Below are 24432 nucleotides of genomic sequence, written 5' to 3'. Positions count from 1 at the left end.
TGTACATTTTGGCTAATGTGGAAAGAAAGACACCAGTTGGATATACATGGATCATTGGCTTTATGGACAGTCTACCCATGCAGACAGGTGGAAGGCACTATTTAAATGCTTGGCAATTCATTTCTGAATGAAGTCTCATCAAAATTAGAAATTTTAAAGTTGTTTAGTTCCTGAATCCCAACTGAAGTAGCTTTCTTAAAAATCAATATTTATCTTAAGTCATCAAAAGCCCTAAATACTGACAACCAAAGGCACCAGAATAAGGGTTATCAGGTAAATACAACTGCCAGGGAGAAATGAAAGTTCTAGATAATTCAGACTCTAAATCTTTGACTCACTGCTCTGAGAGGGTAGAGAAGCAGGCAATAAGTGTTCAAGCTGAGTATAAATGTCAAAAAACAACTGTACTTTTTGAAAATAAAAAACCCCAAATGGCTAACACTCTTAACACTCATTAGATATATGCGTTTGTTGACTGTTCATATGGAATCTAAAATTACTTCATGATTTTTGACAAAGTGAAACATGCCTGTTCCTGTATTTTCGGACTCTGTTTCTAAACTTCCAGATTTCTATTTCAAAGGAACGACTGAGGCGCTGGTTTAACACTGTATTTATTAAAGTGTTTTTATTAACAAACTTTCGCCAGAAAGTTCCGAGGGTGTTAATAGAGCAGGCACGTTGGCTTCAATGTTTGGTATTGGACAGTCCACAGAATTGCACTTCACTCTCACAATTCTGCCACGGCTCTGTGGGTTGTTTGGGCAGGACCTATACCCGGCCTCCCCTATTAAATGGTTAAATAGAAATTTGGGTTCATTCTGATTTAAATGTTCCGAGCTCACAATGACATCAGTCTGTGATGGGCTCGGCTCCACCTGCCTTTCTGCGTTGTTGGTCTGACTCACTGAAACGGAGTCCTTGGCGGCGGCCCCGCCACTGCCCTCCGTGGTCCCGAGGTCTCTGTTTTTACAGAGTCCCCTTGGGTGAGTCTCAGGACCACAGCAGGCTTTGTGTAAGGCTCCGGCGCTTCTGCAGACCAACGATGATGGCTCTACCGTCTTTGGAAGATGCTCTTCGAGGCTCTGAAGACTGTGTACACTGGTCTTAGTGATTTTTTCTTGGGCCTGAATGTGCTGCACTGGGTGGAGGAAGAAACTCCTGGGCAGAGCATTCTGGGCTCCAGGCGGTTTTGCCCTGCACTGTCGGCCAGGACAGGGGTGGATGCGAGGGACCGGATGCACGAAGCCCTCGGGGGCTTGGTGTGCGGTCTTCAGAGGCGCCAGGCCGTTCTGGACGTGCACGAAGCTGCTGGCAGTGGGAGCGCACTGGTGGCACAAACAGTCGCCCATCTGCTGGCAGCAGGGCGGGCTGTATTTCAAATGTTTGTAGGCATTTGGGCAGCTGCATCTCTGATTCAGAGAGAAGAAGTGACACATGGTGTGCTGTTCAAGAGAGGCCTGCAACAAGGCAGGGCTCATTTCATTTTTGGTGCTTTTGTTGGGTTCAATGTTGTAAGCTGCATGGACAGGCAGCCCTAAATGCCTCGCCTGGCTGCTGAAAAATTCAGAGCAGATGTGGGTCTCTTCGTAAGTGGTCTTCTCAGATGCTGCACAGCTGTGGGCTGCCAGAGGTTCCAATTCATAAAACTCATGTTCCATTTCTGATGTCTGGCCCCTGGGATCTAAATGATAAGCATTCAGGGTGTGTGTCTTGCTTGGTCCCTTGTCACTGGGACTTGCAGACAAGGCGTGGGAGAAGGCACTGCACTGGAGTTTTTTAGGTAAAGGGATCTGACCGCAGGTCCCCTGCGGCCCAAGGCACCGGCACATGCACTGGAAAAAGAAGGTGGCGAAAGCCCAGCTAATACACATGATGAGCATCATGAAGGTGCCCAGCTGGGTGTAAGCCAGAACCGTAGAGGGCATCATCATGGCCCCAGCCACGAAGGTGGTCAGCGCGGCCATGGCGATGGCAGAGCCCATGCGACTCAGAGAGAAGATCACCTTCCCTTCTCGGTCAGCGTCTGGGGCCAAGCGATAAGCCACCCCATAATGGACAGCAAAGTCTACAGACAGGCCCACCGCCACCGAAATGGTGACTGACTCCAAAACGTTCAGCTCCCAGCCCAGTAGGACGAGGGAACCCACGGTGACAAATATAGTTCCGGCGATCGAAATGATGGCGTAAAGGCTGATGATTATGTTCCAAGTGGTCAGCAGCATCACACTGAAGGCCACGGCCACAGACAGCCCCATGGCAATGAGGGTGCCATCGGAGAGGCTGTCCTGGAGGTCATAGAACTCCAGATTGCTGACAAACCAGCCGTGGCTGAGGCCCTCAGGGGCAGAACTCAGCTCGTTGGAAATCCATGAGTCCACCTCTTTATAAAACTGATGCATTTTTTCATAAGCCAGGGTGAAGAGGTAGGTACTCTGGAACTCTAGCACAACTGCCCTGATGGTGTCATTGATGTCAAACCTCGGCCCCGGGGTCTTGCTGTCTAAGTGGTAGCCTGTGCTCCTCTCCAGCTCCATGATGGCTCTCTTGATGCACAGTTCGAAAATCTCTTGCTTGTAGGGGAAGCTCCAGTGGCTGCAGCAGGGGTATAAGGCAGGCTCATCGCAGTCCTGGTTTTCCATCCACTGCTTAAAGGTCTCGATGAAGCAGCTGGTGAAGTCCTGTTCATCGGTCTGGTAAAAGAAGGTCTGATTTCTCAGTTTTTGACAGAAGTGCAAAATCCAGACCTGCGAAGCCGGACTAGCGATGTTGAAGGCGCTGTCCAAGGTCAGCTTCCCTTTGCTCTTAGGGTTTAGGGGGTTGCCGTTGTCCTCTGGGGATACACCCCAGATGACCGTGATGGGCATGTGGAGCTCCTCTCCGTGGTGGACGCGCTCGAACATGAACAGCTTTTTGTACTCCGCGTCGTAACGTTCAAAAGGGTGAGACGACCTGAACACCTGAAACTCAGAGAGCTCCAAGGAGGGCAGCTTCATCTTTGGGTTTATGCAGACGATGTAGGCCCCGCCCACCGTTAAGGCCAGGAACCAGAATAGCCAGAGGTAGCGAAACTTAATAACGATGCACGGCAAGACTTTTTCAAAAAAAATTCGAGATGCTTCTGAAATGGCAAAAAGGACTTTGTGGCACTTCTGACAGGCCACCGTCCAGCAGCTTTTGTTGTCGTAAATCTGCTGCTGGGGCTTCTTGAAACAGCTGAAGATATTAAGCAGATACCGCTCGTGCAGGACAACCACCGCCGGAAGCCACGTGACCATCAGCACGTAATTGACGAGGATGGCTGTCCCCGCATACACCCCGAAGCATCTGATGGCCGTGATGTTGCTCACGTAGTTGGCGTAAAAGGCAGCTGCCGTGGTAAAACTGGTGACGAACATGGACAGGGCAGCGTGCTGCAGCGTGATGCTCACTGTCTCTGATGTTTCCGCGTGAGGCTTGTCAAATTTGGTGTAGTTCCAGACGTCACATAGGACGAAAGCATCGTCTGCTCCAATGCCCACCAGAATAATGAGTGCGGTGAGGTTCATAAAAGGGAAAAATTCAAAGTTAAACACCACGCGGTAGAGAAAATAGGACACGATCAAAGAACTGATGATGGCAAACATCGTCATCAGGGTGATGAACATGGACCTGGTGTAGATGCACATGACTAAAAGGACGATCACCATGGCGATGGCGGGATACACGGTATCCATCAGAAGATAATCCTGAAACAAGCTATGCTTGATACCAAACTCAATGCCGGTGACAGTGGTGACGCCGTCGGATGCGTTCCAGTTTTCGAAGTTGTCCAGGTAGATGTTCATCATGCTCTCGCCTTTCTCGGTGGGCGAAAAGAGCATGCTATATTTCAGAGTGGGCGTGGGATCGGCTGTCTTCGGGGCCATGAAGTCCTTGTCCACCAAGTAGTGGAGGATCTGGTACACGGCGTTGTACTTGGTGCATTTCCGCGGCACGTTGGTGCACTTGAGCTGGTCCTTCCTCCGGGCTGCCATATCCCAGCAGTCTGGCTCCAGGGTGCCGTTCTGGTAGTGTTTGGCGCAGGTGCGGAGAAGCTTCAAGGTATGAGAAACATCGCGCTCCACGATTTTCTGGCAGGATGATCTGTTGTTCAGAATAGCGATGTAGTTCCCCAGCGTCCAGCTGGGGCAGCAGGAAGCAGCCGTGGTCCTCTGGCAGAGATCGCCAAACTGCGGATGCGATCGGATCTGCGGAGACAGAGACAGGTGGAAGGACTGCCGTTTAAAATCGGTTCATGGAAAGGTCTGAAGGACGGTGGCCTTGAGGGGCAGGAAAGTTACCGGAGTAACAGAATCATCCTCTGGAGCTGTCAGTTTGACTACAAGGTGAGATTCCCTCCCCCACCCCACCCGACCCCCGTGCCCAGTCTGCTTTCTTCAGCTACAGAAGGCTCACTTTGTTGTTCCCTTGCTCAGTCTGACTCTTGGTGACCCCATGGACTGCAGCACATCAGGCTTTCCTGCTAGGTTACTTCATTTTGAACAGTAAACTACTATTTGGGGATGACATCCAAGTGTGAAACAATTTCAATCAATGCCAGTTTGGGTTCACACAGGAGGTAAAATTAACACCTCTTTGGTAAACAAGCCCTTTCAAAGTCACTTTAAAAAGCAATTAAATGGATAGGCTGTGAAGCATATGTATAAACACCTACTGGATTAATTAAGAGAACAATTGCCCAATTGATATATGAAATGAATTTGTGGCTTCACCTAAAATTTCTGGTGATCAGCATGAAATATTTGGTGACAGAGGTACTATATTTCAATCATCTTAGGTGGAGGCAAAGGTGATATTCTCTAGGAAACTGTCAGTGAATCAAAAAGTGATCCTGGTAATATCAGAAGCAGATGCTAAAGATACATGAAAAACCTGGAATAAAATGGTTTCCTGATATATAAGTAGAAAGGGGAAATGTTTCTAAATTAAAATGATATATGTATGATTTTAAATAAACATATACAGGTAATAAAATACTTAAGTGGGAATTTATTTCTTCCACAGCCTTCAAAGTTTATTCAAGTTGGCTAACCACCCCTCCCGCTTTGGGGAACTTTCTGTTTGGTAAACAGAGGTCTGCTGCATATTAGTAAGTCTAACAACTCTGGATTTAATGTGGACAGTATTTCATTTGGAACACTATTCCTGGAGAAGGCTTTTCTTCTTATGGCTGTTCTTCTTATAGAAAGTTGAAATCTGTTCCAATGCCAAAGGTGACATTGGTAAGGTTAGAATGAAGCTTGCACAATCCTATTGCTTTAAAAATCTATAAATTACATGAATGTCCCCTCTACCCTGAGGCTGAGAGTATGAAATATCCCCCTGCTCTCGAGCCTGTCCAGAGACTTCTCTGGAAGCACCAGGGCTAAAGACGACCCACTTCTATCACTTTCCTCATTTCTATCTACCAAATGTTGTTCCAGGGAAGAAACTCCAAAGTTCAAAAAGGGCTCATGGTATTTTTTTTCTAATGAGATTAAAACTACCCTTTCCCTTTTATTGAAGTGTGTGTGTATGCTCAGTCATATCCAACTCTTTGCGACCCCTTGGACTGTAGGCCGCCAGGCTCCTCTGTCCTTGGGATTTTCCTGGTAAGAATACTGGAGTGGGTTGCTATTTTATCAATCATGCACTGAAATATTTTCTCAAAGTAGAGATAAAAAAGTTGGCACAAATCATCTTTAGAACTCAGACTTATCCAAGAACCAAGTTACTTGTAACTCACTAAGCCCTGGTGATCAGCATACTTTACTGGGACTTATCTTGCAAGGGGCAAAGAGTAGATGAAAGGAGATTGGCCATATACTGGGAACTGCTGAAGTTTGGTGACCTGCACATAGGGATTTGTTCTACTATTCTACTTTTACATCTGTTTGATAATTTCCATAATAAAAAGTTATTTTTTTTTAAAGATACTCTATTAGGAGTTAAAAAAATGAATCAAAGGGTTGTTATACAATATACAAAAATAATGCTGATTTTAACAAAGGCTTGATTTTCAAGCTCGTTTTTAGAGAGTGATAATTACTGGGCATTTCATAAAACAGGATGATTAACATTTAATTGTTTCTATGTAAAAACATTCACATAAGCTCACTCGGGGGAACTGAATCACCTAATAAATAACAGGAAATCCTGGAATAGCATCTCTCAGATAACCAGTTTTATCCCATAAAGAAATAACAGGCAAGTCCCTGGGCTCAGCCTACTGAATTGAAAGAAAGGTAATGCATGGTGTCTGACAGTTTTCAGATGGAAGAAAATGAACCATATCCATTACAAAACCCACTATCAGCTAGAAAGAACATATCTGTACTTGTCCAAATAACCAAATGCCAAAGATAAAGGAAACAGGGTTGCCAGCTAAAACTGGGGGAAAAGGCACAGAATTCTGTCCTTGACTAACCTTTTCAAAGAATTGCAGAGGGTTTTTTATGTGTGTATCTGACCAGAGATTAAAAAGTTGGACATGACAAACACAGACCAAATACTACTTTGATGGCTGCTATCAAAAATAAATGCTAATGAGCCTCTGGAGGGCCAATCCTCAAATTCAAAGGTGATGCTGGCTGATGTACAACCTTTGGAAAACAGTTTTTGAGGACTGTTTTAGAGGGTAAAAAATAAGGACAGAGAATAGACATTTATCCTGAGTTGGATGCCAGTGCCCTGGCATGGAGCTCAAGGGTCATTTAGGTTTTCAGGGAGTGATGCTGTATGTCCCCATCCATCCATCCATCCATCCATCCATCCAAAAGAAAAAATATTTATTGAGCACCCATGCAAGACAAATAAGGCAAATTGGTCCTGCCCTCAAGTTGCTCATGGTGAGGTGGGGAAATCAGACAAGAAAAGCAACGATGACAATTCGCATGAGAAGCAACATATTATGTTTATGAGTCTATGTGAACCTGTGAACAGAGTGCCAAAGTCTGTAACTGCAATGAGAGAGAAGCACGGCTTAGTCATCTGGGACGGAGACAGCGCGATACAGAGTGATATGTTACACTGTGGGGCTGAAAGGGCTTGGCAAGCAGGTGTATCTTCATGCAGAAGGAAGCTGCAGCTTTGCATATTTTTGCCATCATAGGAATGATTTTGAAATCTTTGAAGTTTATAAAAATAAGGATGGAGTTTCTGAGAGCCATTTCTTGCAGCTCTCATGAGGGAATGCCCTTTTCATTCTAGGTATTCACAGATGGGAGTTTTAGGAAATCATTTTGCTTGTGTGGTAATAACACGCCTTTGCACACTTCCCTGGTCAGATGGGAGCAGGGGTGGAGTTGTCTTCAAATAGAGAAAAAGAAGAAACCAGCAGAGTTTAAATGATACCTTAACTTTCAAATCTAATGGCCAAGTTGGAGACATGGTAAGACGTGGAGAAAACAATAAAGGCAAGAAAATTAAGTCCTTAATACCAGGTTCAATCAACGGCTGGACTCTCACTCCCCACGTGACTAAGTTCCTCACGTATAAAAGCTGAAGGGAGCCTAGAGATGAAAGAAAAAGTAAGGGCTCCAGAGCTTTCTTATAAACAAGCATCAGGGAACTTCCCTGGCAATCCAGTGGTTAAGACTCTGAGCTTCCACTGCAGAGGGCTTGTGTTCAATCCCTGGTTGAGGAACTCAGACCCCCATTACATGCTGCATGGTGTGGCCAAAAAATAAAACCAAACAAACAAAATCTCCAAGCATCAGGAAACACATTTCTAGAGTCTTCTAAGCTTCAGAGGAGGGAGGTGCATTCCAGCTGTCCACAAAAGCTACGTAAGTAAAAAGGGTACCAAATTTCAAATCCCTACTACAAGCTGATTCCTCTGAGCACCAACTTCTACAGTGTACAAAGATTAAAAACAGGGTAAAGAGTTTCCAGCAGTCAAGATTAGACATACAAACGTCTTTGTTACTAATGACTCTCTGCCAGCATGCCCTACAGGAATGCAAAAGCGCAATAAAAAGTAATGAAGACAGTCAGAGGAAGCAACTGAATCCCCTTTTGAGAGAGTCTAAGAAACCAAGCATTCTGTGACGAGACAGACACAGCATCAGAAACAGAAGCTCTACACTCTAGAAACCAGCACCCATTTAAACTGTGAGTACAAGTGGTATGTAATTTAAATGGAACTGGTGTTTGAACTCAATGTGCTATCAACACAGGCAGGCAACAACCGAAACACCTGGTCTCATGGTGACATTACACTGATTACCAGATGCTTTCTGGAGTCAACTGACCAACGATGAAGCTCTTCTGCTCTGTATCATTTCATATGTGTCTCATTCAACTTGATCATTGTTAATAATCAAGTGCTTAGGTATGATAGTGAGGATTTGAGGGGGGAAAAAAGGAAAGACTGTCAAGTAGCCTCAGGACACTGTTTGCTCAAAGCACCATAACAAATAAAAATCCCCAAAGGGTTTTGAGCTGGGAGATTCAAAAAGGTACAGTAATAATCTGAAATCTGAATCGTTAACCACTAGATATTATTCCCTGATGGCTCAAGCAGTAAAGAAGCTGCCTTTAATGGAGGAAACACAGGAGGCGTGGGTTTGATCCCTGAGTTGGGAAGATCCCCTGGAGGAGGAAATGGCAGCCCACTCCAGTATTCTTCCCTGGGAAATCCCATGGACAGAGGAACCTGAAGGGCTACAGTTCATGGGGTCAAACAGAGTCAGACACAACTGAGTGGGCACAAGACATCACTAAATATATTATCTCTGTGAGAAACACGTTGTTCTAGGTTCACAGCAAGAGTTTGAGGCTAGAATACAAGGGTATTTGCAATTGGCAAAAATAGCATTTAATTTAAAAAGCTCAAATTACAACCATACTCCTTGAGGCAGAATTTCAGGGCCTTGGTTATGTTTATTCATTTACTGGTATGCATCTGTAATGGCTTGACCATTCATTCAGATGTGTCTTTGGGTCTGTTCCTCACATTTTCACAAAAGTACTACAGATTGTTACATTCTTTCAAGGAAGTGAGTATAGGCTTGAACTCACAGCTAACCATTGTTATTATGAGCTCAGTAGAGAAAAAAGGACAAGCAAAGTACATCTACTTTTTTCAGTAGTTTAAATTTTGCAGATGCTTCAAGCCAAACCATTAGAAACCACGGTATTGAGATTTCATTGCTTTATCCCTTGTAGAAAAGCTTCTGGTATATCTCAAGTACCAACCTACTTCAGATATGGTTTACAAACCAAGTAAGAATCAGCACTGTACCTCTCATAAACCTGCTAAACCTGCTGTTAAGAACTTTCTTCAGAACATCATACTTCTTTTGGAAGTATGGGAACAATCTTTTCCTGTCTTAGTATGAAGGCAAGATGGGTTTCTTCTAAAAAACAAATCTGTAGCTCTATTTAAGTCACTTTTGTCTCTGACCATGAATTCCTCTGCGCTGGTTGCCAGGGAAGTTAAAGACAAATTTGAAGCTCACCACCATGCAAATACACAGAATTGTGGGGTATGCATTATTGTATGTCCAATCTCATCCTTAGCTTTATTTTCCACCCACTATTGTCCCTTCAAGTAATTCATTCAATTATTTATCCTTGCTGTATGCCTTTTTGTAAGGTTCCTACTGGTGCTGATATTTTATCATCTGAAATATACACATATATGTATATATAATATACTCTTCACTTATGAAAGCTATAATGGCACAGTACTGCTTACTGGTTTTAGAGTTTTTGAGTTCATTAAAAATCTAAGATGTACTCATAGAATAAATTGCTAGCTTTTTAAAAGGTACTTATTCTATTCTAGGCCATGATAATTCTTTGAGGTTCACTTGAGTGGGAAATGGTATATATAGCAAAACAACGCAAAACATAAATGGGAGAGGGAACAGTAATCTGCATTATGGAAGCATAAAGAATGGAGGGTAAAGGCACAGACTCTAGAATTAGACTTTTGTTGTTGTTTAGTTGCTCAGTCATATCTGACTCTTTGAGACCCCACAGACTGTAGCTTGCCAGGCTCCTCAGTCCATGGGATTTCCCAGGCAAGAATACTGGAGTGGGTTGCCATTTTCTCCTCCAGAGGACATTCCCGACCCAGGGATCGAACCCACACTGCCTCTATTGGCAGGTGAATTCTTTACCACCGAGCCACCTGGGAGGCTCTGGAATTAAGACTTGGCTGGTTCAAATCCTGCATCTGTCACTTGCCACCTGTGTGAACTTTCTCATCTGCAAAACAGGCAGAATAACAGTGTTTCATTCCTAACACAGTTGTGAGAATTAAATGAAATAATTCATTAAAGTATTTAGAATACTTCCTGACAAATATCAGTAACACTCAAAAAACATCAGCTGTTAATCAATTGAGTGAATTCAATCACTTTAGTGTCTTCAAGGGAGGGAAGGTCTAAAGATTAACTGCAAGGGTAGGAATAACAAGGTCTAAGAGGTTAATGAACTGTTTTCATCCAAGGTGTGATTATAAAGTAACCAGACTGGCTTAACTTCTCTAAGCTTAACTGCTCATCCATTAAAAGGTATTATTCCAAGGTCACAGGTCTACTGTGAGAGATGTAAAATACCCAGCATAAAGCCTTGCACACAGCAAGTGCTCTCTAAAGTTAACTTTAGAGTCAACTTTCTGTATGAGAACGGTTGTAACCCATAACAAGGAGAAATATGCTCATAGTAGCTTTCAAAAATCCACTGATCATTGTAGAACAGAACAAAATATGACCAAAATGGCTCACTGATGAAGAAACTGTAGGCTGTTTACAGATGGTTTGTGACTTTGGTCTATTTGGAGTTGCAGAGAGACAAGATGGCACTCACAGAAAATCCTGATATCCTCATCGATGCAAAAGTTATTTTCAAAATATGTAAATGGCCTCTCCGAATGAAGAATGAAGTCAGAAGATCTGGGACCAACTAACTAGGTGACCTGGGTAAGGCACTCAGTTCTCAGAAGGTCCTTTTATCAGCACAGGGACAGTGCTGGTCTAAGGGTGACCTCAAAGGGTCCTTTCTACCTCCTATGCAGTAAAGAATCCTGTTAGTAGAACAGGTGATTTATTTCCCTGGATTGTCAGTCTAGCTCTTAGAGCATGTGATTAGATTTTCAACTGACAAGTGATTTTACATTTTATTGGGTTTCATGCTGGAGTTTCTCACTTGACAATGCTCCACGGTCAGGTAGACCAGCTGAAGTTGGTAGTGATCAAGTTGAGACATTAATTGAGAATGGAATTATGCTCAGAATACAAGTTCCTCTTCTGCCTTGTTACTGTGCTTGGATGAGGCCATTAGTGATCTTAGTGACCAGCAGTTTCTACTTGGAGAAACTACGTCTGAACACATGAAATAGACTGCTCTCCAAGCCTGGTAGTTGACTTTATATTTTCTGGTGCTCTACAGAAGATTAGGAGTGGAAGTACCTGTCTTCTTATATCCTTATGTCTTGTTAAAGCATCAAGGTGTTCAGAATTCAGAACAATCTGGATTGGATTACTCAGGCCATTTCCATAGATATTCTATTTATGCTCTTTGATGTCCTCTTTCCTAGCCTGTGCCCTAAATTTTCCTTTGAGGTCACCGGCCAAAAGGATCCATTGATTGCCAGAAAGGTGAGCATTTCATTGCATAATTAAGATGCTGACAATTGCCTCAGGGGGAAAAATGGAGTGAACAATGAAACTAGGAAAGAGAAAATACAACAAAAGAAGAAAAAAGGGCTTAACTATTATCCTGAAAGGAAATAAGCTGTGAAATAACACAAAAGACTATGAAGGACAAAGAACATGAGTGGGAAAGAAAGAGATCTTTATTAAGGAAGATGGTATGTTTTAAAGGTGGGGAAACAAACACTTTGATCCTGGGGCCGAAAGAATGCAAAGCCATTCTCCTGGTGTTTATTCTTCAGTAGGTAAGCCACTTAAGTGCTTTCATCTGTTCAGGCACCAGGCTCAGCAGTAAAAGGAGTTTCAGAAATACAACCTTATTTGTGCTGAACAGATTTCAGTTTTACTTTACATACCCTTGAATTATCTACATTGCACATTGATTTAATTGCAGGTAAATTCCACAATGTCTCCCCTCCAGCTGAAGTAAATACTACTCTGGAATATCGGTCACCTGGTGACAGGGAAAAAAAAAGAAAAAGGTTTATAAATTATTAATTTATTTCAGAAGACTCAGCATTCAGAAATAATTCAAACTGGGAAACCACATGGGCAATTCATTAGCAGTGGGGAATCCTGTCTTTCATTAAATTCCAGGAGAAAAATGTAAAAAAAAGATTTTTTTACATATTGCTTTAGCTCAAAGCCTTTGTCGACTCACTGTATCTTAAAAATTGTAGCAGTTATGTGACATATCTAGTTCTGATCAGACTGTAATTAGGAAGAACAATCCATAAGAACTTTTGGCAGAAAATCAATTGAATGCCTCCCTCTTAATTTCACAACATATCACCACAGTGGTATATAAAATCAAAGAATGAGGTACCAGGGCATATCAAGAATGGATTATAAGGGTGTTCTCTGTGGCAGCTAACTAGAGAGCAAAGATGGCAAATGATCAATGTTAAAGCACTAACTAAAGTCAACTAAACACAGAATGCTGGCCAGGATCACAGACTCACTCCTCATTCTTGCTGAGTGTTCAGAGTTCTAGAAAAAATATTTTGAAAATCATACTGTTACAAAATATATTTCCGAACAAGGGAGGCTGTGTGATATCCTGGAAAGAACATGGTCTTTAAAGTGAAAACTGGGTTGTAACCAGCTTCTGTCATTTACTAGCGAGGTGATCTTAGGCAACTAACAGCTTTCCTGAGCCTCAGATCCTCATCTGTAAAATAAAGACAGCAACACTTTCTCAAGTAAGTGTTGAGAATTAAATGAGATACTGAAAAATAGGTGCTCAATAAGTACTGTTTCTGCTCCCTTACCCATTAAAAAATTAACATAAGTGAACTGAAACAAAGTAGGTTAATTTTATATGATCGAAATGCCAAATGGTACAAAGAAAATCAATTTGCAAATTTATGAATAAAGCTTTATTACATGAGCATTTATTAATGGTCACAAAGTTTTCTTTAGTAAACTTCTGTCTTCAAGACAAAGACCCTCAAGTTTGAATAGATATAGAAACACCTAAGACCCAATCAGGTAGGTTCCCTAGTGATCTAAGAAGATAAGAAAAAAACACATCTTAGAAGGATTTTCAACAACAAAAAAAGCTGAAACCAAAGAAGCTTCACTGTTAATATTCACTTAATCAGAGATTGAAGTTATCACAATTCCCCACTTGTAACCATGAGGGCTAATCAGTGACACGCAAAGTTAAACATGTTTCTCTGAGGCCCTGAACTCTTCTTTCCTGGCAGCTACAGAGGAACCAGGCTGACTCTAGGCCACAGCCGATTTTGTTTAGTGAATTTGCTGCCAACATTTAGAGATCTGTGATGCCATACTGAAATCAGGATTCCTGGCCTCTGGGAATTTCTTACAATATTTGGGCCCTCATTTTTTCAAGGCCATATTCTGCCATATACTCTTCAATCACCATCACTTCCTGCTGTCTTAACTCAGTTCACTTATCTCATCCATATATGAGCTGGGTCGTTGAGGCATGCAAGCTTTGAACCTCTGGACTTTTAATTGTTCATCTTTCTTCCTCTAATGCCTAATGACAAGGCAGGCACAAGAAGGCTATTAATACAGGTGTTTTGACAGTAGATTATTTCAGGGTTCAATCTAAAAATATGTGCAAGGAGTTTTTTTAAATGACTTAAAATATTGAGCAAGGTCAATAATTTTATTAGATTTATATCTTTCTTAAAACCGGCTATAACTCAATCCTCTCTTATTATTTTTTTCTTTTTTGCTCATTATTTTTTTTAATTATAGGTAAATAAATTCAGATTAGTGGTTGACTAACCTAGAGAAGTAAAATTACAAGTTAATTAAACAAAATCTCTTGAAGCATGACAGAAACAGTAAAGCTGTGTGACCAGTCACATATACCCAACAGTCTAGGTTATCAATCTCGTTCAATCTCAGGAAACTCTGAGAGGTTTGTCATCTATGATGCCACTCACTTGGAACGTCACAGAAAAAGCTGTCCTTGTGGAAGTTCCAGTCAACTTCTCTCTTCTCTCTTTCATAATGATCGTCTGACCATCTATCATCCCGATGGCTGAAATGGAACACAATTTGATCTTCAGTCAAGTCCTCACCATTCCAAGGATGAGAAACCTACCGGTAACAGTACTGCCTCGAAGTCATGACCTATTTAGTGCTTGGTATTAAGTTGGATGGATGGGCATAAGCAACCGCCATTAATTTTCTCACTTCTGAAAAAGGAAAAAAAAACAAACCCAAACCCAAACCTTCACTAACAGACAACACAATCTTAAAAGACAATGACAATTTTAACAAGTTCAGTGGTAAAGAATTTGAGCCACACATTTCAGATGGAATTGCTTTGCTCAGGCAGTGTTTAGAAGTGGAATTCATTAGCAGTGTTTTGTCTAAAAGTTAATAAATGGTTACCTTTTGGCTTGTTCATCTGCATATTTAAAGGGGTAATTTGCTAATGTTGCTTTGTATCCTGTATTTTTCACCATGTTATTCCATGTGACCAGTCTCTGGCCTATTGCAGTCCCTCTTGGTTCAAAACCCTAAGGCAAAATATTACAAATTCCCATTAGTGTACTTCATTTCAGGCTAAGTATAGTTATAACAGCTTGGGAAGGCAATGTCAAGGTGATGGATAGCTTTCAACAGAAAATAAATACGTTCCTCACAGCTACTCCAGAGGTGAACTGCATTAAAACAAGATGATTTGACATAATAATGATCACCTATTTACTGTGACAAATCAGCCTGATTCTTTGGTATGTTACATATCTCAGGAAAAAGGAGGATAAAAAACTTATCTGAAGCTTCTCTTCTATATGCATCCCTAGCATTTAGTAAATACCTATTTTTATGTTATAAAACATCATGGTCAAATTAAATTATGTTATGCATGTTTTACAAAGAGTTTATCGTTATAATTATCCTCATTCATATTTTCCTCCCTATTCCACACCTGAGGGACATCTATCAATCCTTAAAAACAGACCCTGCTCTCTCTTAGTAACACTGAAATTCCTTTAACTTCCTCAGGAAAAAAAAGTGACATTTTGGTTTTAAAGATTTTGTGAAAATGTTTCTATAGTCTGCAGATTCTCCAATTTACAGCTCTTTAGGTTAACATGGAGACCAAGAAACAGATTTCCAGATTTTTGATGGTGAGCAAGTTCCTTGACCCCCTTTGAGAACCTGAGAATACAGACAAGTCTTCCCTCTTTCAGAAAATGACTGTACTTACTGATGGCTTGAGAAGGTTTCAAAAGAGAGGGTACTAGATAACATAAGACAAAGTGTCTTAAAGTGCTCATTCTTTTGAGATGCTCGAAGGCTAAATAAAATAGACCAGCAGATTCTATTGGCTCAGTTTTCCTTACCAGCAATGGATCAGAGAAATCAGGAAGCTCTGGCACTAATACTCCAACCAAGGCGCAGACCACGATGAACACCGTGCACAGGCCCAAGACGACCACAGGCCAGTCTGCTATCAGGGCTGCGTAACTACAAGAGCAGAGAGAGATCACAGAGAAAGCCGCTTAGAAGCAGAGTAAAGTTTTTTCACTACCTAACAGAGCAATTTGTTCATTCTTCCTACTTCAGACCTAGTACAGGTATTTGTCAATGAAAGATCTAATGAGATTATAAACTGTTGTTTCTCAGTTGCTAAGTCATGTCTGACTCTTTGTGACTCCATGGGCTGCAATATGCCAGGCCTCCCTGTCTTTCACTAGCTCCTGGAGTTTGCTCAAATTCATGTCTGTTGAGTCGGTGATGCTATCTAACCATCTGAAAGTGAGCATAATGTCCATTTCTGACAAGTAATATTTCATTGTTAAATCTGTGCCTGGGAAAAAGATCTTGAATCTACACTTTCTAAGTGGAAAGAAATATATTTTAACAGAGGCTCCATCCTCTTTGCAGTCTCTTCCAGAACTTTTGTTTCTCCAGTTACTCCTTTCTCCCTATTTTCACTCCATCACCTCTTGAAAAAGAACCCAGCCCGTAAACAGGTTCAGGTAAAGCTTTAAGAATTGTTGTTTTAGATGCTAAGTCACGTCCAACTCTTTGTGACCCCATGGACTGTAGCCTGCCAGCCGCCTCTGTCCATGGAATTCTTCAGGCGAGAATACTAGAGTGGGTTGCCATTTCCTTCTCCAGGGGATCTTCCTGGCCCAAGGAACAAACCTGCGTCTCCTGCGTTGGCAGACAGATTCTTTACTGCTGAGCCACCCAGGAAAGCCTGTAAGTCTTTAAGAATAACCAAACCAAATTGAAACCTCCCCATAAACCTATTAACCTTCCTTTTAGTTAAAACAAAAAGTTGGACACGGAACAACAATAATGAACTTATCCACTGGACTGTGAGCTACATGAGGGCAGAGACTTTTGATTGATTGAGTGGTTGATTTAGTACAGTATTAGTGCCACCTTCTTTTTGCTAAACACTTATATACTTTCTTTTTTGAAAATTATTTTTTATTGGAGTATAGTTTTTTACAATGCTGTGTTTGTTTCTACTGTCCAGCAAAATGAATCAGCCATACAGATACACACATTATATCCCCTCCCCTGGGAATCCTTCCCATTTCAGGCCACCACAGTACATTAAGTAGAGTTCCCTGTATGTTCTCATTGGTCCTCTAGTTTACACAAAGCATCAGTACTATGTACATGTCAATCCCAATCTCCCAATCCCTCCCACCCCCACTTCCCCCTTGATACCCACACAGCTGTTCTCTGCGTCTGTGTCTCTATTTCTGCTGTGCAAATACAAAAATGATACAGAAGATCCTGTCTGCAAAACAGTGCCTTTTAAAAGGTGCTTGGTCACTGTCTATTGATTAGATGAACAAACACCCACGTATCTATCTTCCCTCAATTCTCCAATCACCATGGCCTGGCTGTGTTTTCTTACTACACCTCAGAAACTCCTGTTACCAAACCCACAGTCAAGTCATTTCTCCCGATACCCTTCCCATACCCTCATTCACTATCTTCCACTGAAAGACCTGTTTCTGGGCCCTTCCATCAGATCCTGGACCAGGCCTTCCTAACTTGATGCTTGCAGATCTAGCTAACAACTTAGTGCTTAATAGAAGTTGACTAAATTGAACTGTTCTAAAATTCAAAATGTATTCTGCCAACTTCAGGTTTTTTGAATTTTTATTAGAGAAGAAAAGAAACATCTAACTTCTGGACAACTACTCTTCAAGTCTCAATAGTGTTAGCTCATTGGGCTGCTGTGATGGCTATTTCTGGCTCATTTGAAATAGACTTCTTGCTCAGATATTTTTAGTTTTTTCTTCAAAATCATGCTGGCAGTTCAAGGAAAGCTTGTGGCTCTACAATTCTGAAAAAAGCTACAAGATGTCTCTAAGAATAGATGGCTGATTTTTATATTCTGATCGCTAAACTTCATAGATCTGGCTTCATGGAGATTTTCACATTAAATTTTAATAAGAAAGTTAAAGTATAACATAATTATGTTTTAAGGGCTTACTTGCACAGGCATTTTTCATTATTTTTCTTTTAAAAGCAACCTTAGGAGAATAAAGAATAGCTTGCACCCACTAAGAGTTCCAGTTGCTCTCATGCTTTACATAGATTATCATCTCACAGAATTCTCACAACAACTTTATGAAATGAAACTGAGGCATGGTCAGGTTGAATAACTTGTTCAAAGTCACAAGCTGGCCCCGGTCATGAAACAAGTATGTCCTGGGGATGTAATATACAACACAGTAACTATAGTTAATAATACTATACTGTATATTTGAAAGTTGCTAAGGGAGTAGATTTTAAAAGTTCTCACTACAAGAAAGAAAAAAAAATTTGTAACTGTGTGTAGTGATGAATAGTAACTAGACTTATTGTGGTGATTATTTCACAATACATATGAATATCAAATTATTATGTTATACACCTGAAACTAATATAATGTTACATATCAATTATATCTTTAAAAAAAAAGTCACAAAGCTAGGAAGCCAGGTAATCTGGTTTAAGAGTCTGGCTTCTTAGTCACTATGATATCATCTCTTGATTCGAACACAAGAGAGACAAAAGACATCAAGAATAAGTCAACTTGCCACAAACAGATGCTTTCCAAAATTGTCATTTAGAATTAAATTCCTCAGCCACACTCTTAATTTCTCTGTGCAAAATCATGTAGACCCAAAGGACTTCGAGTTTGAACATGATTCACTAGACTGTAAATTCTGCATTTAAAAACTCAATAAGGAAAAATTATACTAGATAAGGTGGAATAATTTAAGAATAATTCTGAATGTATTGAAAACACATAAATGACAATATGCTGATTGTAGTTGTTCAAATGTAAACACCAAGTGGTCAGAATCGTTCGTATTTCCAGAACACACCCAATGCTTATATTTTCTATACTTTATTTCCTTCTCCACCAAATGCAAACCAAGATGAAAGTAACTGGTCTGAAGCAATAAAATCCTTTGTCAATAGCGCATTTGAGACTTTCTGTTCATTGCTTCAGGCTTAAAAAAAAGTCCTTTACATTTTAGACCTTTAAAATATCAGCCCTATGAAGTGAAAAGGGCTCCAGGCTTACACAATTACTCATTATACTTTATATTAAATGGATCAATTTTCTTTCAAATAAACCAGAAGTTATGCATTTTTACCTACAAACATGTTATCAATAGAAGGCCACGGGCCCCAAATTGCTTAGTTTTCATACTGTGGTTTAATTTACCTATATAATGACTTTTTGTTTGTGTTCTTGAAAAATCTGCACACATGCACAGCAATCTTAAAAAACTCATTCAATAATTGCTTTTTCTTGCCTTTGAAAACATTTGGTTTTGATTTTACAGCACTGCTCTCTACCATATCCGTGCACTGACTACAATTGGAAACTTTACGGCATTAGTGATTTCAGCACATTTCTTCCAAACATGTTTAACCTTACCCTAGTACAAGTCCACTTCTTCACACAGCACATGTTTCACATGCTAACCTTTCCTAGAGACAACTGTTCACACTTAAGAAATGGAATCACTATCCTGAGGACATAAAGCACCATGGGGGGAAAGCCCTAACTCTTTTGAGTAAATATCACTCAGACAGTGGTTTCTCCTAAATATCACACAATGACTGAGGCTATTTCTGCTTCCTGCTGTCTATGCTACGATGTTGTGTAGCTATGGGCACCATGTGGGAAACAAAAGTTTCATGTATAACATGAAACCCAGACAATGGTTGTAATATTATGACAAAAATCTAATAAAGCAGGAAAACTGGAGAAGTAAAGGAAATTAAAAATGACCTATAAATCTTACAGCTATATTTTTCTAGCTAATTCCCTTCATGATGCATCTGAGTTCAAGGTACATATTCTAAGTTTAAATTTGAATAAAGGACCTGCACATTCTTTTCTCTGAAAAGTCAACTACACATGCATTGGAAGAATTTTCCAAAGGACCACTCTTTTACTATAATATGTTCCTCTGTATACCATGTAGTAATTGTCTTTCATCTGCCTGATCTAATCTTTAGACCATGCTACAACATAATTGTACATGCCATCCACTTCTCCAACTCCTGGATGACAGCAGGCAGTCATTTCTTAATGACTCACTGACCAGGTGACGGTTTTCCTCAAGGCCCTACTGCTGCATCAGCTGCTTAGGTTAGGCCTGCAGCACTACCCATGGCACTGTTGTATTGGGTTGGCCAGAAAGTTTGTTTGGGTTTTTCTATATGATGGTATGGCTAAACCTGAATGAACTTTTAAACTAACCCAATATAAAAGAGCACATCATCATCTCAACAGGTCACATATCAAACAGTACAGATATGAAGGATTCATTCTCCTTCTATAAAATGACAGATAACAGGAGCAGGGTGAATGGATTGCGTTTGTGGGTAAACTGCAGATCTAAGTGAGTGGGCAGGCTGCCTAGCACCCTGATCCAGGCTGTTCCTGACCTGCTAAAGTTTTCAAGAGGTATATGGACCTTGATGGTTCAAGTGGTAAAGAATCCTCCTTGCAGTGCAGGAGACCCGGATTTGATCCCTGGGTCGGAAAGATCCCTAGGGGAGAACATGGCAACCCACTCCAGTATTCTTGCCTGGAAAATCCCATGGACAGAGGAGGCTGGTGGGCTACAGAGAATGGGGTTGCAGAGAGTCGGACATGACTAAGCACACACGCATACATGGCAAGCCCCTCAAATTTACTCATAGATTCTCAATCACCTTATTATTGGGTTTACTCTGGAAAAAGATCAGCAATAACTATTAAAACAAATAAATGAAGTTCTTACTGGGCAAACTTATGCTCATGTGACATGGGGGACCTGTTTTAAATGGACCATTTGTATTACAATAAGACCCTCTGTAGTAAACTTTCCTCTCTTAGTTTACAAAGATTTTTTTCTTTTGACCTTTGCTGCCTTTCTGGAAACCCTCTCTTCTTTCTCCCCTTCCTTTCTGAGCAGACAGCTAGGCTGTAGAGAGTATGAGTACCTTGGACCTCAGGCCTCTTTTCCTGACCAACTACCCAGTCCTTAACCCCTGATAGCCTGGCTTTTGCTCTGGTGAGTCTTCTGAAACTGCCAATATCAACTAACTGTCTTGGTTTTCATCTTCTTTTACCTAAGCTATATTTAACACTTTAGCTATTGCTTGCTTCCTAAAAAAAAATCTCTTCCTCCTATGTTTCTTCCCTTGTTTCCTTTAATATATTTTCCTTATCCCTCTTCTCTTTTAAGGGTAAGCATTTCTAAATGTTATTAATCCTAACTTTTCTAGTGGCATCAACTATCAATTTAGTGGAATATTTGAAGCTTATGGAATTTCACAGAAGAAAACAGTATCGAACTCTTTCTTGTGAAGTAATAAACTCATTCAACAGTTAGCATTACATAGTAATTAAAGATGCAGGTTTTCTGGTAATAAACTCATAGCAGATAACCACTGTCTGAGTGATATATAAAATCATAGCAGATATCATAGAGGATATGAGTAACTATCCTCAAGGAAGTTAGAGCCTAATTCAGAAAATCAGACAGGTACACAAATACCTACAGAATTAGGTCAACAGAGGTATATTTTTACAGGGATACAGATTAAAAAATTTTGTGAATTCTATGAAGGAAAAGATTACTTCAGCTAGGGTGGGAAAGGGGAATCAGAAAAGGCTAATTTTAGGAAGAAGTTGTATTTACATGTGCATCTATTGAAAAGAAGAAATTAAGACTTTTAAAAATACAAATCTTTTAACAGAGAAAAATACATATGACTCTTTCAAAATATAAAACTTTTGGTCATTTAAGAAGACCCTATTATTTCTAGAAAAATGGAAATTCATTTTCTTCATGTGTCATATTTACTTGTATAACCTCTTTCCTTCATCTTTTTTCCATAATTTTTTTTGTTGCAAAATTGGGTAAAAAAATGTAGTATATGCATACCATGGAATATCGTTCAGTCTTAAAAAGGAAGGAAATTCTGACGCATGCTACAACATGGATGACACTTGAGGACAACATGCTAAGTGAAATCAGAGAGTCACAAAAGGACAAATGCTGTGCTTTTCCACTCATATGAGATGTTAGAGTAACGGAATTCATAGAGACAGGAGAATGGTGGTTGCTAGAAGCTGGGGAGAGGAAGAAATGAGCAGGTACCATTTAATAAGTACAGAGGTTCAGTTTTGCAGGTTGAAAAAAGTTCTGGAGACGGATGGTGGTGATGTTTGTACAATAATGTGAATGTACTTAGTGCCCCAGAAGTGTACACTTTAAAATGGTTAAGATGGTAAATTTTATGCTATGTCTATTTTATTACAATTTAAAAATTAATATTTTTAAATATAAAAGAAATTTACTAATTAAAATTTATGTAGCAATCTTACTCCAAAGAGAGAATAACTCTCCTGAGGAAGGCTTCAGAGCTATCAGCATCTGAGCTTCCTTAGCAAATGAATTTCAAATATCATGAAGAATTTCTTAATAACCTCATATCTGGAATCACCATGCACAAGGACATCTGATGAGACAATGCTTTTTTTCGGAAACACTTGTCCATTTAAAACTTTGATTTTCTATTAAAAAAAAAACTTAAAAATTTCCACATAAAAGAGTACTTCCATCTTAACATGATAACAAAATTTTTATAAAGAGACACAGACAAGTCATCTGAAATAAACTGCTGTGAGTTCAAGTCATGGCAGTTGACTGGATGGTTTCTCTCTCATCAATAAGTAGGACATTGAGAAGCCAAGCCTTACAGGAAAGAATTCAAAATAATCATGAAAATATAAATGATCAAAGTGAAAGTGAATGTTGCTCAGTCGTGTCAAACTCTTTGTGATCCCATGGTGTACAGTCCATGGAATTCTCCAGGCCAGAATACTGGAGTGGGTAGCCTTTCCCTTCTCCAGGGGATCTTCCCAACCCAGGGATCAAACCCAGGTCTCCCACATTGCAGAGAGATTCTTTACCAGCTGAACCACAGGAAGCCCATAAGTGATCAAACCCAACTAGAATTTAAAGGCTAAAAGACTCCCTTGGGATTAAAACCACTTTTTGGAGTTCAGGATTCCTCAAGCAGCCAAATCCGAGGAAATATAATTTTCCTTCACAAAAATACAAATGAGGAAGGCAAAAACAGCAGCAAAACTTAAAGAAAATACTAAACTGGGAAAAGCACATACTTATTTCATAAGATGATCCAGACTACTTTACCTTTTTGGTAACTTGAAAGGTCTGGATGGTCTGGAAAAAAGCAAAGGAAAAACAATCAGAAACAAGACATCATAATATAAACAAATGCTTTATACATTTAACATTTCACTTATTATCTCTCCTTATGAACGAATCCTTGAAGAGTTAAAAAAGACATTTCTATTTGAGAGATTTTGGATTTAATAATGAATGTTGACCACCTTGTTATGCCAGTAGGTGGCATATTCTCAGATGTTCATCACAACCTCCTAGGGTATTCATAGTCATACCAGACTTTCTCCAAACCTATAGCTACAGATTCCCTCATCTCTCTCACAACAGGAAGCCACATACCTGTCTCCAATCCAAGCTGCTTCTTACTTATCAAGGATCTCCCAACATATTTTTTCTTTTAGTTTGGACATCAATACCTTCTTCAGCTAGAAATATCATATCACCTCTGTAGTTACAAAATTCACTGCTCATGTTTCACCATTCTGGAAGACAATGGTTCTTCCCCTGTGGGATGAAGACCCCTGGGAGTTCCTCATATCCTTCACAGGGTTTTTGAGGGCCTCCCTTTTCCAACCCCATATCTCTTTAAGGCTGGGTTTCCTCCATAATATATATTTCAACCAAAGAGCAGACTGCAATAGACTGACTGCAGAAGCAAGTATGAGAAGCCTGCTGTCTCCTATTAAACCACACATCAAAGAGACTTACAAAAATGTGAAACAGTGCTAATCACCTCACTAAAGTTTTTTTTCATTTTGGAAATTATTTTTCATAACTTATATTAACATGTAAAGGGCTTACAGTCATTATTTTAAAAGAAATAAATTAAAAAATTTAAATTTCTCAGTTTCAATTCCAATGTGGTACATATCAGATATAACATATAAAATATTAATACCTCTGGATCCGTAATAATTTTGAAAGTGTAAAAAGGCTGTGAGATCAAAAGGTTTGATAACCATTACAATAATACTGAGAGGATACTTAAATATTTGCTTAGTAAATGAGTAATTTCCTACAGTGGTGTACTCTCTCCTAATCTGAAATCTGCCACCAGGCTGTCCCATACTTTGAGGAAACAAAACAAAATGAAACATCTATTTTTGGTTTTTCTACTTCAGTCTATTACTCTTCCAGTAGTTAGACCTCTGTTAGGAAAAGACCCTGATGCTGGGAGGGATTGGGGGCAGGAGGAGAAGGGGATGACAGAGGATGAGATGGCTGGATGGCATCACCAACTCGATGGACATGAGTTTGAGTAAACTCCGGGAGTTGGTGATGGACAGGGAGGCCTGGCATGCTGCGATTCACGGGGTCGCAGAGTCGGACACGACTGAGCGACTGAACTGAAATCTAAAGTTTCCTTTCTTATTTTTCCCTCTCTATTTATATGTCTCACTAATATATATGTGTTCATTCTGAAAAAAATATTTATTTAACTCCTGGTATTGCCATGAATGAGACCAACAGGGTCTCAAACTTCATGGAACTCACATTCCAGAATGTACTTGGTATCAATCTGCTTACAGAAAAGATGCATATGTTCTAAACTTCATGTTTTTTGTACATGT

General features: G+C 40.2%; 1 protein-coding gene and 1 long non-coding RNA gene across 5 annotated transcripts in view; one reads left to right on the top strand and one right to left on the bottom strand.

Moving 5' to 3' along the window:
* Positions 1-597: 597 nt before the first annotated feature.
* The window catches only part of DISP1 (dispatched RND transporter family member 1), a 226377-nt gene continuing 202542 nt past the window's right edge, over positions 598-24432 (bottom strand). For all 4 annotated transcript variants that reach the window (XM_043924469.1, XM_043924468.1, XM_043924467.1 and 1 more), the window contains 6 exons: positions 22868-22897; positions 15521-15644; positions 14562-14689; positions 14108-14205; positions 12041-12138; positions 598-4229 (listed from right to left, as the gene is read on the bottom strand). In XM_043924469.1, the coding sequence (XP_043780404.1) occupies positions 618-4229; positions 12041-12138; positions 14108-14205; positions 14562-14689; positions 15521-15644; positions 22868-22897 (4090 nt within the window). In that variant the 3' untranslated portion in view covers positions 598-617. The remainder of the gene's footprint in view (positions 4230-12040; positions 12139-14107; positions 14206-14561; positions 14690-15520; positions 15645-22867; positions 22898-24432) is intronic.
* LOC122708243 lies at positions 10842-14376 on the top strand. Its single transcript, XR_006345071.1, has 3 exons — positions 10842-10952; positions 11570-11630; positions 14234-14376. It is a non-coding gene; the product is annotated as an uncharacterized LOC122708243 (long non-coding RNA).

The sequence above is a fragment of the Cervus elaphus genome, chromosome 14 (genome assembly GCF_910594005.1).
Source record: "Cervus elaphus chromosome 14, mCerEla1.1, whole genome shotgun sequence".
Taxonomy (NCBI): Eukaryota; Metazoa; Chordata; class Mammalia; order Artiodactyla; family Cervidae; genus Cervus; species Cervus elaphus.
This window is presented reverse-complemented; position numbering and strand designations above follow the sequence as displayed.